Source organism: Taurulus bubalis, assembly GCF_910589615.1.
Source record: "Taurulus bubalis genome assembly, chromosome: 7".
NCBI classification, from domain to species: domain Eukaryota; kingdom Metazoa; phylum Chordata; class Actinopteri; order Perciformes; family Cottidae; genus Taurulus; species Taurulus bubalis.
In genome coordinates, this window is record NC_136595.1 from 15,988,405 (window position 1) to 16,003,204 (window position 14,800).

At 38.2% G+C, this 14,800-nt stretch overlaps 1 protein-coding gene across 1 annotated transcript; it reads right to left on the reverse strand.

The window, feature by feature from the left end:
• Positions 1–734: 734 nt before the first annotated feature.
• On the reverse strand, positions 735–10,897 carry gipc3 (GIPC PDZ domain containing family, member 3; the record flags this gene model as incomplete). The annotated part of the gene is made up of 6 exons (XM_079220707.1): positions 735–886; positions 1,841–1,922; positions 2,686–2,795; positions 7,105–7,285; positions 7,390–7,575; positions 10,601–10,897. 6 exons carry the CDS (start codon positions 10,895–10,897, stop codon positions 735–737), a joined length of 1,008 nt encoding a protein of 335 aa, XP_079076833.1.
• Positions 10,898–14,800: the final 3,903 nt, after the last annotated feature.

Sequence of the window (14,800 nt, forward strand, 5' to 3'; positions counted from 1 at the left end):
GTTGATCATGTATGTAGATCTCTTGCTTGAAAGGTTATTGGTAATAGAGAAGTATACTAATACATTCTAATTTTGGGATAACCCAAACATGTCCCCTTTTTCCTCTCGTTTTCCCCAGTGGGTCTTCATCAGAGGAAAAACGTTTATTGTTCCTTTTTAAACTTCCTTGATTCCTAGATGGCTGGCTGATTGTTTACTGTTTTTCAGTATATTATATATATATATATATGTATACGTATATATATATATATATATATATATATATATATATATATATGTATATGGTCTATATGTATGAGAAGGGATGGAGCTCTAAAAAGCATTTGTAAACCTTTATCTCTGATCAAAATGGGAATTAGCCTGTATTTCACTGTCACTGTTTTTCCTAAACAATATCATCAGCTAATTGCCTCCAACATAATGGTTCAATTACATTTTAGATTTCAGAAGAAATCTGTTTAAAACCTACCAATTGTGTTCATTGTAAATATTTGTCAACATCAGGGAAACAAGGACTAATGATTGGCTTTTCCGCAAATTATTGTAATTTAATTGTTCAAAGCAAAATGGTTGAATTAATTGCTGTCACTGTCCTGGTTTTAAAGCAAATCATTAAAAATTAAAAGCTTCTACGTATTTTTTTCCCCCAGTTGGATGAACTAGAGAACAGGGCTCTCTCTCTCTCTTTCTCTCTTTCTCTCTTTCCCTCTCTCTCTCGCTGTTATGGTAAATGTCTACATTCTACCATTCTTGACGTCTCCAATAGCCCCCCATACATCAAACAAAAACACATCAGGGAAAGCAAAATCTCCCAAAACTGAGTCCAAGGCCTCTGCAAAGTCATCAGGGCTCGTCTTGTCTTTGCCGGCTTCCACAATGGTGGTTGCTGCAGAAAAGAAGGGATGGGACAGACTTTAATCAATCCAGTTTTGACTATAGCTATTGCAAGTTTTCTTTCTCAGCAGCCAAATCCAAAACAATGCATCAAACACTCATTTTAATGTCCTGTTATAGTCTTTTACCTCATGAAATTGACCAATGAATCATATGATATACAAGGGATTTGGGAGCAATATCAATGATGACCAAACTGTATTTATGAACCACCAAACATAACATAAATGAAAATATGCACCGCCCGCTTCTTCATGTGCAGGAAATACATTCAAAATGAAATCAGTTTCTCTCTATTTTCACCATTATTTGTAATAATTAAATTAACACAATATTTCTTATAGATTCTAGGATCAAAGAGAGAAGAGCAGATTAAGAAATCATGACCATGTTTTAAATGCGGTCCAAACAGCCAAACGTTCATTTGGAAATCAGGCCATTGGGCTTGGAGGTCTTTGGGAAAGGGCAAGCTGCTATCACTGGCAATTTGAGATATGTATCCCATTCAAATTACTGAATCGTCCAAGGACCTTCAACAAGGACCTTCTCCGGTGTGCTAACAACACAATAAACTACAACGATTTAAAAATGTTTGGTTGTTGTGAAGAAAATGTTGAACTCAAGGGTCAAAAGGGTCAAGGGAAAGTAAGTTCCCCAAAAATACTACATTTCCCTGCACACTCACTTTACAGCTCCCTGAAGGTACACTTTATCCTCACGGATTATTTGTGGTGAGTATAAATCCTGAGAAAGAATTCTCCTTAAATCTGAACCAGGTGATCTGAAGTGGACTGGCCTATCTCAGCATGCGAGCGAGTGTCACTCTATTATAGCGTGCAGTAAACCCAACTGATTCCTGGATCTGTTTGTGAACATCCATTCAGCAATGGTAAACTCAAAGGTGATGTCTATTTTAAGGACCCAAGATGTATGTGGGGGATCTTACCCAGCTCCAGATCTCTGATGCCCATGTAGCTCTCCAGGAGATCGTCCACTTTCTTGGTGGCCTGTTCTTCAAACTCATTCTGCTGGCAGAGCGAATGGGAAAATACAGAGGAGTTCGTAAAAATGTTGTGGTGTTCACGCTCTAAATATGGTGATACAAACTCTTGTATACCTTCTCATTCCAAAACCATATCGTGCCAATAATATTGTGGGCTATTGTTTAGCACTTATCTTTATGTTATATAAATATATCAAAGTGACAGATGAAGTTGAGTATCGCTGGTAGGTGTTTACTGCTGGCCAAGTGTTCTATGTTGCGTGTTGAAACCCAGTGAACCTTGTCACCCTCTGAATTTTCCCCAAGTGGATATGGTCTGTTTATTCACTTCATAGTTCAGTGTTATGTGAGACATCCTGCATTGAAGTGTAGGAAGTGAGAATTACTTTGTTTACTGAGATCACCAGTGAAAGTGAGGGAGACATTATTCGATAAGGAATTACGAATATTGTGTGGCTGATTGTGTATTGTTTATGTCGGACAAGAGTCCACTGGGAGGTGGTCAGCTCAGTCCAGGTCATGTCAGTTCTTTAGTCTCCCTACATGGGAATCTTGGCTTTTAGCGCAACTCGGAAAAGCTCAAATCAAATAATATTTAAGACAAGATAAAAATGTATCTAATCAACTGTAAAATAGAAGTTATTACAAACCATCTTTATTGGCTGTGTGTGTGTGTGTGTGTGTGTGTGTGTGTGTGTGTGTGTGTGTGTGTGTGTGTGTGTATACATGTCACTGACCAAGTACATCAGGAAATTAAGTAATTGTCCAGTACAGCGTGTGAAACTCACCACTTCCTGAACTGTAGCAGCACCCTTGGAGCGAAGACGTAGCGTCTCCCTCCCATTCACCATCTTGCCCTCAGTAGATTTTGGCGCTCTGGTCCTCGTTCCAATCATATCTAACCACACAAACAAACATCATGCTCACCATTATTTAAGTTAAAGATACTTATTTGAGTAATATACACAGTATAGTTTCATGAGCACATTAACGACCAAAGCAAGGCACTATCGTTCATATTTCCTTTTACTATTGTGTATTTCTTATCTAAAAAAAACACAGAACATTTAACATTTTTAACTGGATATATTGTTATTCATCCTCAGTTTACCTGAGGACACCCCAACAATGCTCTTAGTTTTATAACATAAAATATTGTTTCCAGGTATATGCCTACCTGCAAAATGAATGGCATTCCCATCAGCCTGTACTTTGTGTTTAGTGACGCTAACAGTGTTTGTGACTGATAGTAGCTACTTTTTTTTGTCCCTCTGTGTGTTACTTTGTGTGACCTTAGAAACTGACATGGAACATTATATAACATTTATTTCGACAGATTATCTCAATAGTGTAGAAACATGACATCAGACCTACAGCTTGCTGTAGCCTACACTTGCTGCTCATTGGAATGGAATGTATATTGCAACTGCATAATTGAATGTGAATTCCTCTGAATGACCACATAGTATTCTTAAAATAATATTTATAACATTTAAGGCCATAATGAAGTCCCCCTGATACATTCAGGAGTATAATATTAGTGTAATCAATAATTTTACACATGAAATCTAATCCGCCCGATGCTGACTTGGCAGTGAGCCATCAATTATTGAGAGATTCAATTCAAGGCCATGACAATTGTGACTGGCAGGTTTGTATAGATAAATGAAGGGATGTGTTCCTGCTCATGCTCATAACTTATTTAACTTACTTGTTTGATTTCTGTTTAAGCCTCTTTACCTTGAACACAGCAGCTCACAAAACAAAACGTTTAAGTCGACATGGATGAGTTTAATCATCAGCAGTTCTGTGAAAATTGAGCAAACTTAATCCGCTAATGATAGCATCAGTAGGCATGGTGACAATATTTTATACTGATTGTTAACAGGAAATACTCCTGTTGACCGTAGATTTAGCTTCCTGTCTGAAAAGCGAAAATGCAGACCACTGGGCTCCAGCCCAGTCTGTTACATCCACTCTGAAAAGGGAACTTCCTTTTTTTCCCCTCCATGTTCTTCACCAGATGCAATAAATAAGAAACGTATTGTTCTTTTGACAGATAAAATATGGAAGGGAAAAAGTCGCCCTCGTGATGAAAGAGACTGCCCTGAAACAAGGTCACATGTTCAAAGTTAACGAAAACTTGCTCAGTGTAAGAGCAGATTTTGGCCATCAAAAATATTTTACTTAAAAACGTTAAATAAACTTCTCAAACTTGAATAATCTATTCCCAGTGAAACCTAAGATATAAAAACATTAAGAAATATCAGAGAAAAGAGCCATGTCACTTTTACCCAATGAATGTTATTTTTTATTCCTGGCCGATAGATAGCTGAAATGTATATGGACGTTCTTCTGCAGGCTCTCTAGCAACGGGTAAAGTACAACAAGTACACTTTGATCAAATATTTATAACTCCTTTGGCACTGTCTTCTGTTTGACTGCAAAGCCTGTGAAAAGATGAGACACTATGCGTTCTCTCTAAGCAATTTCATCACATTGGACTAAACATTGTTCACACTGTTACATTGTGGGGACTCCTTTCCCATCTGTGCACAACAATTCAGTGCTTAAAAGATCTTTTTTGGGGACTTTATTTTGTGGTTAAATATTATGGTCATGGTAAGGTAAGGCTAGGGCAGTGGTTCTCAAACGGTGGGGCGCGACCCTCTAATGGGGCGCGGAGGTATTACAGGTGGGGCGCAGGGGGGTGATGCTGTTTTTAAAAAATTCTATTTTTTATATATTTTTGTATTTTATATAATCCTTTATTAATCCCACAATGGAGAAATAATTATCTGCACTTTACCCATCCTTAGTAATTAAGGAGCAGTGTGCTGCTGTGAAGCACTTCAGTGTCTTGCTCAAGGACACTGAGACACAAAACTATGGGGAGAACAGGGATCGAACCGGCTACCTTGTGGTTTCAGGATGACCACTCTCCCCATGAACTTCTTAACTTTACATAGTACAAAAGTACAAAGTACACAGACATAACCCGTCATTAATAAATACATGGAGAAATGCCTGTACTTTCATGGAAATGTTTAGGTTACGCTGCACATGCGCGACTAGACAATTCTTGCCGTTCTACCTCCGTGAGATCGACTTTTCTGCTGTTGCGTCTCTCAAAACAGAAAACAGATCTCAGCTCAACATTGAGCATGAATTGAGAGGCCGTATCGAATCTACAACCCTGTTTTAAAAATATTTGTAGAGGAAAGCAGCTCACTGCAGCCACTAATACTGATACAACGTGATGGCTCACACATCTGTACTCATTTTGTTTTGCACAGGTTGATCGTTATTGTTATTATCTTGAAAATATATTCAGTGCAAAATAGGTTATTTGCAGCCACAATAAATATTTGTTTTTGCCAAATATTAGTTATTTTTTGCACAGATAGAACTTTATTTACAATGTTCTAACAAAGTGATTCCACATGTTATTGGTTTTTGTCTGATGGAGCAATCTGGCTTGAAAGGGATTGCAATTTTCTTTATTCTATTATTTGAAAAAGCTGGAGGAGTCACAAAAAGTTGGACCATTTTGTTACAATTTTGTTGGGGCGGTGGGGCCCGAACATTTTTCTTCCTCCAGATGTGGGGCATGACAGAAAAAGTTTGAGAACCACTGGGCTAGGGTAAGCCTCCAGGGAATGATTGTAAGTCTATACAACATTCTCAGTAGTAATATAAATGTATTTGCGTGCTCCTGTACTATATTTGTTGATGCTAATGATCTGAATATTGTACAGAGAACCTTTAAGGTTAATGTAGACGTTTTTATCTGAGGTATGTTTCTGTGATGTTTAATTCTAGGATTAGGGGGTTGAATTGTAAACTTAAAGATACTGAAATGAATTGCTGTGCAGTATCTACTTGTTGAAGAGCCTCGGATTCATCCTGTGGTTGCAATGTAATGAAAAGTCCCTAAAGCATTTAAAAAATGTTGTCTGGCCATACATGATTGAGAATGAAAATGTATGTCTACTCGTTTAGCTCTAGTAAAGCCCCATTTTTCTCAAAAATTCCGCATAGTTTGCATACCCATACTAAATATAGAATATCTCCTCAACTACAAGGGCTATTTGAATCATTTCAAAAGGTATAATATACAGAAAACACGTATGAGACCAGTTAAGAGGTTCACATAGCAGTATTTTTTGGGGTTAATAAGGTGTTAACTGAATTGAAAGAAGTTATTTCCTGCTCTGCCTTTTTTCTTTTTTCCACTATTTTTTTTTCTCCAAAGTACTTCAATTTCTCTGCAATATTTCAGACTCAATCTAGTAACAAGAGCTGAATTTACTGACAACCATATTCTTCCCTGAAGAGCCACTTTAGAGCATATTCTGTAGTACACAATCCTTATAGGGTGAGGCTTAACGGCCACTGTCTTCATACTGGTCAATTAAGTAGAGCAACATCGTTTAACAACTTTTCCAGGTTGATCGGCAGATAGCCAGTGATCTCTAGAAATGTCCCTGTCTCTTCTTAATGTTTGGCTGTTAAGATATGGAACATTACCAAAGAATGATGAAATCCATCAACCACTGGGGGCAACCAAGGACAACAGGGTGGGTCCTCTGATACGCTGTGGGTGCTTGGTCAGTCCTATCATAAAAAATATATACCCTGGGGGAAGCTGTTTAATGAATCACAGCCAGCACAAACTTCCAGCATGTGCGAAGAGCTAAGGGTAGAAATAAAATGAGAAACAGATATGTGCCTTTTCCCCTGCTGAGTTAATTTACTGGCTCCCATGAAGGAAGGAAGGAAGGAAGGGTCAATAAGTCATTGTGCAATGATACCAAACTAAGTGCACTCTATGATGCTTCTAATTACTGTCATGAGCCTCTAACCTGGACCTTTACCACTTACTGGACTTGTTTATGTTATTTTGTCCATCAATGAACGAAGTAAGCATTTGCACTTTGCTTTGCTAACGTTAGCCAGCAATACTCCTAGGGCACTTATTGAAATAATTTGGGAGGGAAATGACCATATCGATAAAAGGCTACGGCGCCAGAGTAACCTGCAAAGCGAAAATGTACTAGGTGAACTACAACTGTAAATAATAATAGCATTTTTGCTTTCAACCAATATTCCTGACAGATTTAGAAGTGCATGTTTTGAATTCCCAATCTTCATCTGTTCAGCATATGACAGTGAGGCCCAGTCATCGAGAAACATCTTTTACTCACCAAAGGCCTTCTTGGGCCCCACAAGGCGGAGAGTGAAAGGTACGCCTCGAGCTTGCTCTTTTAGCATCTTAGCCACCTCGTAGTGTCGACAGCCTACAATACTCTGGTCATTGATGGCCTCGATGTGGTCACCAACACATACTGTCTTCAGCTGGTCTATGGTGCTGCCTTCCTTTATCCTCTGAAAGAAACAAATTGTAATATTTCACATGTGATTCCCAGTTTGGAGCCTTCCATACGTAGAGATAATATGGCTCAGCCTGACCAGCTCTGCCACTAGTTTACCTTGATGAAAGCATATCCAGCTCCATTGTCTGTGATAGTGAGGCCTAATGCGTCTTCTGTCTTTGTCACCTCCACCTCCTTGGTCTCCCCTCGGACGTGAGCGAAAATGAAATCTTCCAGTCCGATCTGCCCCCCCAGTAGCTTCTGCATGTCCACTTTATGAGAGTTGAGGGTGCAGAACAGAATCTAAAGGGAAGAAATACAACAAAGTTAGTTTGTTGTTTCTGATAATCAGTGAGATATCAGATTGTTTATGATATGATGTCCAGAGTTTACTCTGCGATAAAAAAATAGATTAAGGTTATTATTTAGAATACATTTACCTTTTAAAAGGGGGCCCTAAATATTTAATAACACATTATTAAATTAGAAAAAACTATTAACGACAATATTTTCAAAAGCAAAAAGGGTCCTTCAGAATTTATGTTGCTGTGCTGTATATAGACTAGCCAGCAGAGGGCAGTAGAGCCAAATATTTGATTTAGCTGTTGTGGCCATTTTGTTAAATCATGAATGTAACAACTCATTAATAAAAGCCTTTGTATATAAGTCAGTCGAAGCATATAGACAATTGTGTTAAACATGTTTTTGTTTGTTTTCGGGTTAAGTGCTTAAATTGGATTGTTTTTCAAAGGTGTGTGGTTTAATTCTTGATTGAAAATGATAAGGAGCTGATAGTATACACTTACGATGACTCCCTTTTTTCCCTAAACATAGACGTCATCAAATGTGACTAAATCTCAGGAGTACACCATATAATATTAGCAATGTTTTGACGCAAATATGTATATAAATATGTATATAAGAACAGCATTAGCACATCTGATATTGTTGGATTGAACGTCTGACTCTGACGCCATCTATACCTTTTTTTATAGTTTATTTATAGTTTTTAAATGAATAAATAATATCATATAAATAATTAAACTATAATGGTCTTTGTTGTTGAAATTAATTTGTGTTTGCAAAACTTGTATTTGTTTGGTATTCTGAAACCTGAGGTTAAAGTTTAAGTTTGACTTTATAATCCATAACGGAAATTCAAGATAACCTGAGTGCACTGTTATCTCTGTTGGAGCAGATCCTGTTAGATATTGCTTATAGTCTCTTGGCAAGTAGAACAGTGTGACTGTAGTCCAAGGTCTTCTTTGGCACCCAGCTGTACTGTAACTTTATGCTGTTCATTCCACAGGAGGTCAAGGGAACTGCTACCTCTCACTATCACCAACTAATTGCTTGTTATTTCCCATAGAAAATATTGTATCTTGAATTCACACTCCAGTTCAAGGTCTTGTAGATATACATGCAGCGAAATCAACTTTCATTTAAATAATGCCGGACAAAACCATTCAATTATTGGTTAAAGATGTTTTAAGGCTTGAATGACAAAGCATACGAGACAAGAAAAGGTGTGTTTTTATTCATCATTCTTATGTTTTGCATTAGATATGAATTTTTTTTTTTTAAAGTGACATACTCTGACAAAAAACGTAAAGATATCAAAGTGTTAAGGATAATGTTGCTATTTATGAGTATGCATTAGTTACAATGTAGGGCTCCAAACCCTTACTTTGTTTAATATTAGTGATCTATCTGACTGTTATTTCAACATACATAAGAAGACAAACACTTCATAGGGATTAAAAGTGTCTAATTCAGTTAAACATATCTTGTCAGCAAGATGTTTACGAAAAGATGAATAAAAAATGAATAAAAGTGACAGTTGAGGTGTGTATTTGTACTTTAATGTGGTTTAATGTTATGTGAAAGCCCGGGTTAATGAACATGAGTTGACAATTTCTTCCTATAATATATATTTAGTATTTAGGAATTTAATTTTATATAACACAAGGAAACGGGCCGATATCGGGTAGTTGCCTGATATGATCATCAAGGTTGGCTCCTATGAAATGTACATTGGTCTATATCCCTTCATCCTCATCCTTCATGATGGCCTTCATAACGCTACTGATAAGTGTTAGATAAGGCCAGTGTTGAATATGTATTTCTCTGTTACCATGATAGAGGATCACGCAGAGCAGCACATGGCTACCTTTATCCTTATTTAAGTGTATCTTTGTATTAAAATATCAAACTGCACAAACAACCACGGTATTTTTCAGAAAACCAATTTCTACAGACAAAACGTGACTGCAATTAAAGCCCTACTACAGTCTATCAATTTTGTATGAAAGCATATGATAAGTCTGTCTCTGACATCTATCTGTGTAAGCCTGTGGCCTCTGGTTGTGTTGCGCATGGAGACCAGTATCAGGCTGCAGTGTGGTTGGCCAGCCTTGGTTTTCGTGACTAGACTTCTTCTCAAGGACTCTGGGATTGTGAGCATCGTCCTGCTGTAACCTGAATGCAAACCCGACAGTGCTACAAATTAACTGTTTAGTTCCAGAATTCTTTACCATTTTGGAAATACAATTTACCTGAAATGTACTGTTTAGTGTCTCTAAAAAACTGTTTTAGAAACAGTTCAGTTACTTGATACAACTATACACTCAATGCAGTATTTAGATATGTTGTGTTTAATGTTCCATCTTCAAGTTTTCTAGATGGGAAAAACATTTCTCACAAAGGTCTGTGTCACCAGTCGGACTATGAAAACCTTTTTTTTCTTCATTTCTCATGTGGCTCAGGAGGACGTTTTCAAGTTTGAGAATAAATAATCCTTGATCTTATCAGTGTTAATCTTTGATTGGGTTTAGGTGACACAGCATTATAAAATAAAACCAGTTTTTTAGGTAGACTAATAGTGTGTCATTTTTAAAAATAGTTGTAACATTTTGAGGATCTTTGGATCAATGTAACTGAGCACCTATTATCCTTTACCCTGTTTTGTTGTTTTAATAACTTTCAAAGCAAAATTGTCATCACCTGGTTTAGTTTTGCTCTTGTTTTATACAGTGGGGGGTTTACTGAGCACATCTTATTATTTGTTTCCATTATTGATTCTGGTCAAGGCTCAGGTAAAGTCTGGCAGGCAGTAGTGAGGTTAAATGAGCTTCAACAGTGCATCATGGAAAATAGCGTAGAATGGAAACGTAATACCTATTTGCAGCTGGCCTACCGACCAGAATTGCAAGAAAGGAATAACACCACTTTAAAAAGTAAATAATGTTTATCTAAATCATGTCTCACAAAACTGGAAACCACAAATTAGCCTCATCATGTTTCCATGCAAAGCTGGGGGGGCTTGTACCTCTGAGGGGGAAATGTTGAACACTTCCGCGATCTTTGCATACAGCTCCTTGACGTTTGTGAATCCATGAATGCGGCCTGTCGGACTCCCATGCGCCAGCTGTGTGTGAAAAATGAGCCTCGGCCTCGGGTATTCTGGTGGCCCTGGTGGTGGTGGTGAAGGAGGAGGAGGAAGCGGAGGTGCTGTGGGTTCCACACAACCCTGATTCTGGCTCTGGTTCTGGGCCTTCTGCTCCTCCACGGCCTCGGCCCCTGCTGCCCTCGAGTCCTGTGGGCTCATAGCCTCCCCGTTCTGCATCGGGCCCCAGCTTAGGTATGGTCCTCCTCTGGGAGCCCTTGAGGTGCACTGCTCTGGAAAAGAGAGAAACTCTGTCCTTATCCCCGCTTAGCCGACCAACCACCCAACCAAAAGCTTTGGGGTGAAGAGCAGATGAATTAGTGATGAGAGTAGCTTGGTAACATTAGCTGAAAGAGGCCAGCCAGACCCTGCTGGGTAGAAACCCAACACCCGTTGAGATGAGGATTGTATGTGTTACACCTGAGCTTCTGGCAGCTTAGAGAACACAAACAAAACACATCAGGTAAAGGTCTCTTTATACAAGTGGCACAGTGAAGACTCTAATCCGCCATATCAGTCTGGGCACGAGACATACTCTGAATATGTGAACATTACTCTGTGTAAGTGTGAAATTGCCAAGCAAATCTGAAAATGTATTTCCAAAGTGTGCCGCTTGGAGATGATCACCGACAATGTCCCAGTGTCCAGGGTAAGATGATATCATTGGATCGGGAGTAAGGTGCTTCCCCCATCGCTGGCCTCCCTGAATGAAGTTGGCTATTGCTGGGGTGAATCCTTGGTGATGCACTCACCTTTGACCCCACAGACACACGGCTACGAAAGAGGACAGTTACAGCCTCTAAACAGATGTTTAATTCACCTAGGTATTTGATACTCACATGACACATGACAGGAAAGCCCATAAAATAATAATAAATAACACAAGATATCTTATTCATAAACTCCGAGAACCAATGGAGTATCTCGACTCGGAACATAATGCCTAATATACAAGCAACAAATAATAGTGCTTATGTACTGTATAATGTATGATGAGACACACATTTCCTTTACAACTTGAATCTGAGACAGATGGATTAAAACTGATAAATTAATGAAATATCTTGGTAAGGGGACTTCCACTGACAGACGGATGTTTTACAATGTTTTTCAATGTTTCTTTTGAATAGTGGAAAAGCACCCAAACACGGAAACGTCATGATTACCAAAATCCAATTCTGATTCGCTATAATGGCCTAATCAATTTGAGTTGTTATTGGTCACACTTTGTCCCATGTGATGCATTACTCATGTGCAATACAAGGACGCAGTCATACCAGGAGACAACAATACATCTGTCTATCAGATGTGGAATTTCCACAAAAGTCACAATTTAAAAGGCTAGCTGGGAATATGTCTCCAGGACTTGTAATTCCATTGTAATTGCTTCGAATGAAGATTATTTCAGAATAAAAAGTATGTACCAAAAGAGGTTTGAGGTGCTCAAGTAGTAGATTCATTTAAATGTCTGAAGTTCAAAAATGATTTCATCTTTGAATGGTCATCACATTTCCAATGCAAGCTACCATAACATGATGCTTTACTGCTTTTAATACATATTTGCAACTGCTGATCTTTCTCAGACATTTAAAAAAAATTATACTGACATATATTGAGATTTGTTTGGAAATAGAAAATATAATTTGATGAGTATAATGGTAAGACAAAACCATCATTGTACAACAGGGGTACAGCCTGCGATGTACTTTTACTGCTTCATAAGCATTCATACACACCTGTGCTGTAACGTGCATGGCTGCAGCTGTCTGTGCGTCATTGCCTAGTTTTCCAGGCCAAGGTGTTGCCAGCCTCCCAAGGTCAGTGTTTACACCAGCAGCTGATAATAAGGATATCACTTACAAAACATTATTTTTGTATTTTTGCAACAGATTATCCTCTCAGCAAAGGACATCTCACTTTCTCTTCTTGCAGAGACATACATATCCAACCTCAATCTATATTTTCTAAAGCAAGCAGATGCCTGACTTAGGCAACATCAGAGCTAACAGACTCCCTATGGTTTCCCAGATGTGTAGCAGGCAGCACAAGTACAACTATTTTTGTTGGAACTCATCATAAAATAGCATCATATTTCATCATATTTACTGAACAGGAGAGGACCCTAATTTAAGGCAAAGGCTTTGTTTGCAAGTGTATAAGTGAAAGACAAATGTCTAAATTATAGGGATAATACATGGATATATATTATATTAAGATTCAAAACTAATTAAATCTGCAAGAATTATAGCAGTAACAGTGTGCCAAAGTTTCCTTACTCTGTAATTGCTTATGTATGTATTACAGAGAAGTACAAAAGAAACCAAGAGCCAGTAAATGAAAAATGGAATGATAATTCTGTTTGCAAAAGTAAATGTTGTACACGCCTTTCTTATGTGACTCTCAGCTCATTGGCTCTGATGCAGATGGCATGTCATTTACAAATATTGACAACATCAAGGGTGAATAATGCAGGCTTCATGACTCAGAGTATTAATATTAGCAAATTGTGTGGTCTTATGACCAAAAGCATTTGCAGAGACGAATAAACGTTTTTCTTTTTTCCTGTTTTCTTATTTGTTTTGGGAAGGGTTCACAGTTCAGCAGTGACAGCCTATTTGCGCTGAATGTGAATTCCACATCAGTTTGACATCTCATTGACATACAGTGTCTCCACTACAAAACAGGGGCCTCAAGGTCATGATATTGTGCATGGTTCAAATGACCTCAAACTAATTAACTCATGTGATGGGGCTTTCGTGACTCCTGGATCCTTGCGTAGCATCCCACGTTGTCCAATTATACAGCCAGCTTTCTCACTGATGAATCAACACAGAAAAAAGCCTGTTATTGCCTACGCAGCATCTACACCCCCTTCCTGCGTCACATGCTTCCTCATGAAGCGTGATTTCTTCCTCTCATGCCTGCTTTGTTTCCTGGCAGGGGAGACAGAAGGGAAGACCGTGGGCTGACTGGAGGCCAGATTGCATGAGTGGGGTGGTGTGTTTGCTGTGTCATGTGGCAAATAATACACTACCTTGTCTGTTCCTGGTGCCGTGGCAGTGCCTGAGCTGCCTGGTCAGAAAAAAAGGGCTTTCAACGCTTAGATTTGTGCGCATTTGTCTTAACAGCTGCCTGATACTGATCGGTTATCTTTTTTATATGCGATCAAAGGTCTCCATCAATACATTAGTGGAATCGCTGTGTTGTAATCAGAATGACCTGTGTTTCAATAATGTGACGCATCAGTGACTTACAGACAATTATTGAAATCGACTAAAAAAGACCATCTCCCTAAAAATGTAATTCCTGAAATATTGCTGTTAAAAATCATAAATATTCATTACACACAGTCGAAGAATTTGATAGCCAAGGTTGTAAAATGTTGTTGGCCAATAGAAACTTGTAAACTTCAACTGAATTTCAACCATAAAAATTGTGAAAAACAGGATACACTTCTTTGTCAGCAACGATCTGTGTTATGAAATTGTATATTTCAAAAGGAGGTCAAGGTTCAGGGTCAGCCACAAAAAACCCTCACACACCTTGATTAAGGACACTTTAAGGCATTCATGTTACAGGAAACATAAACCATCTTATAATATAAAAACCTTGTCTTAATAAAACACCTTTTTGGAGCACATTTCATTTTTATAGCACATTTCATTTTATATAAACACATAAAGGTATTCACAAGTAACACGCAGACAACCAGTGTGACTACAATGTGACTTGATTTAGCTGATTGCACAATAGGCTTGTGACTTTGCCATTTGTTGCTCCAGTTGTTGAGGGGGGGGAGTAGTCTCTACGGGTGCTGCCAGCAAGTACTGTGACTGCTCTTTTTAGATGAATATAACGGTTCAAAAGCCTAAATGTAATATCAAAAATAACTGACGATAGCAGTAGGCCTATACCTTATTCATTACTAATATTATTGTATAGCATATGCAGGTACATCCTCTTACAATACAATTCAGCTTTACGTTTGCAGGCAGTATGTAAAGCAGGCCCACCCTAGTACCAGTAGTTATTATTTATTAATATTTTCTCTGACGGATAAAGCAGAGTGTCATGTGGCAAATA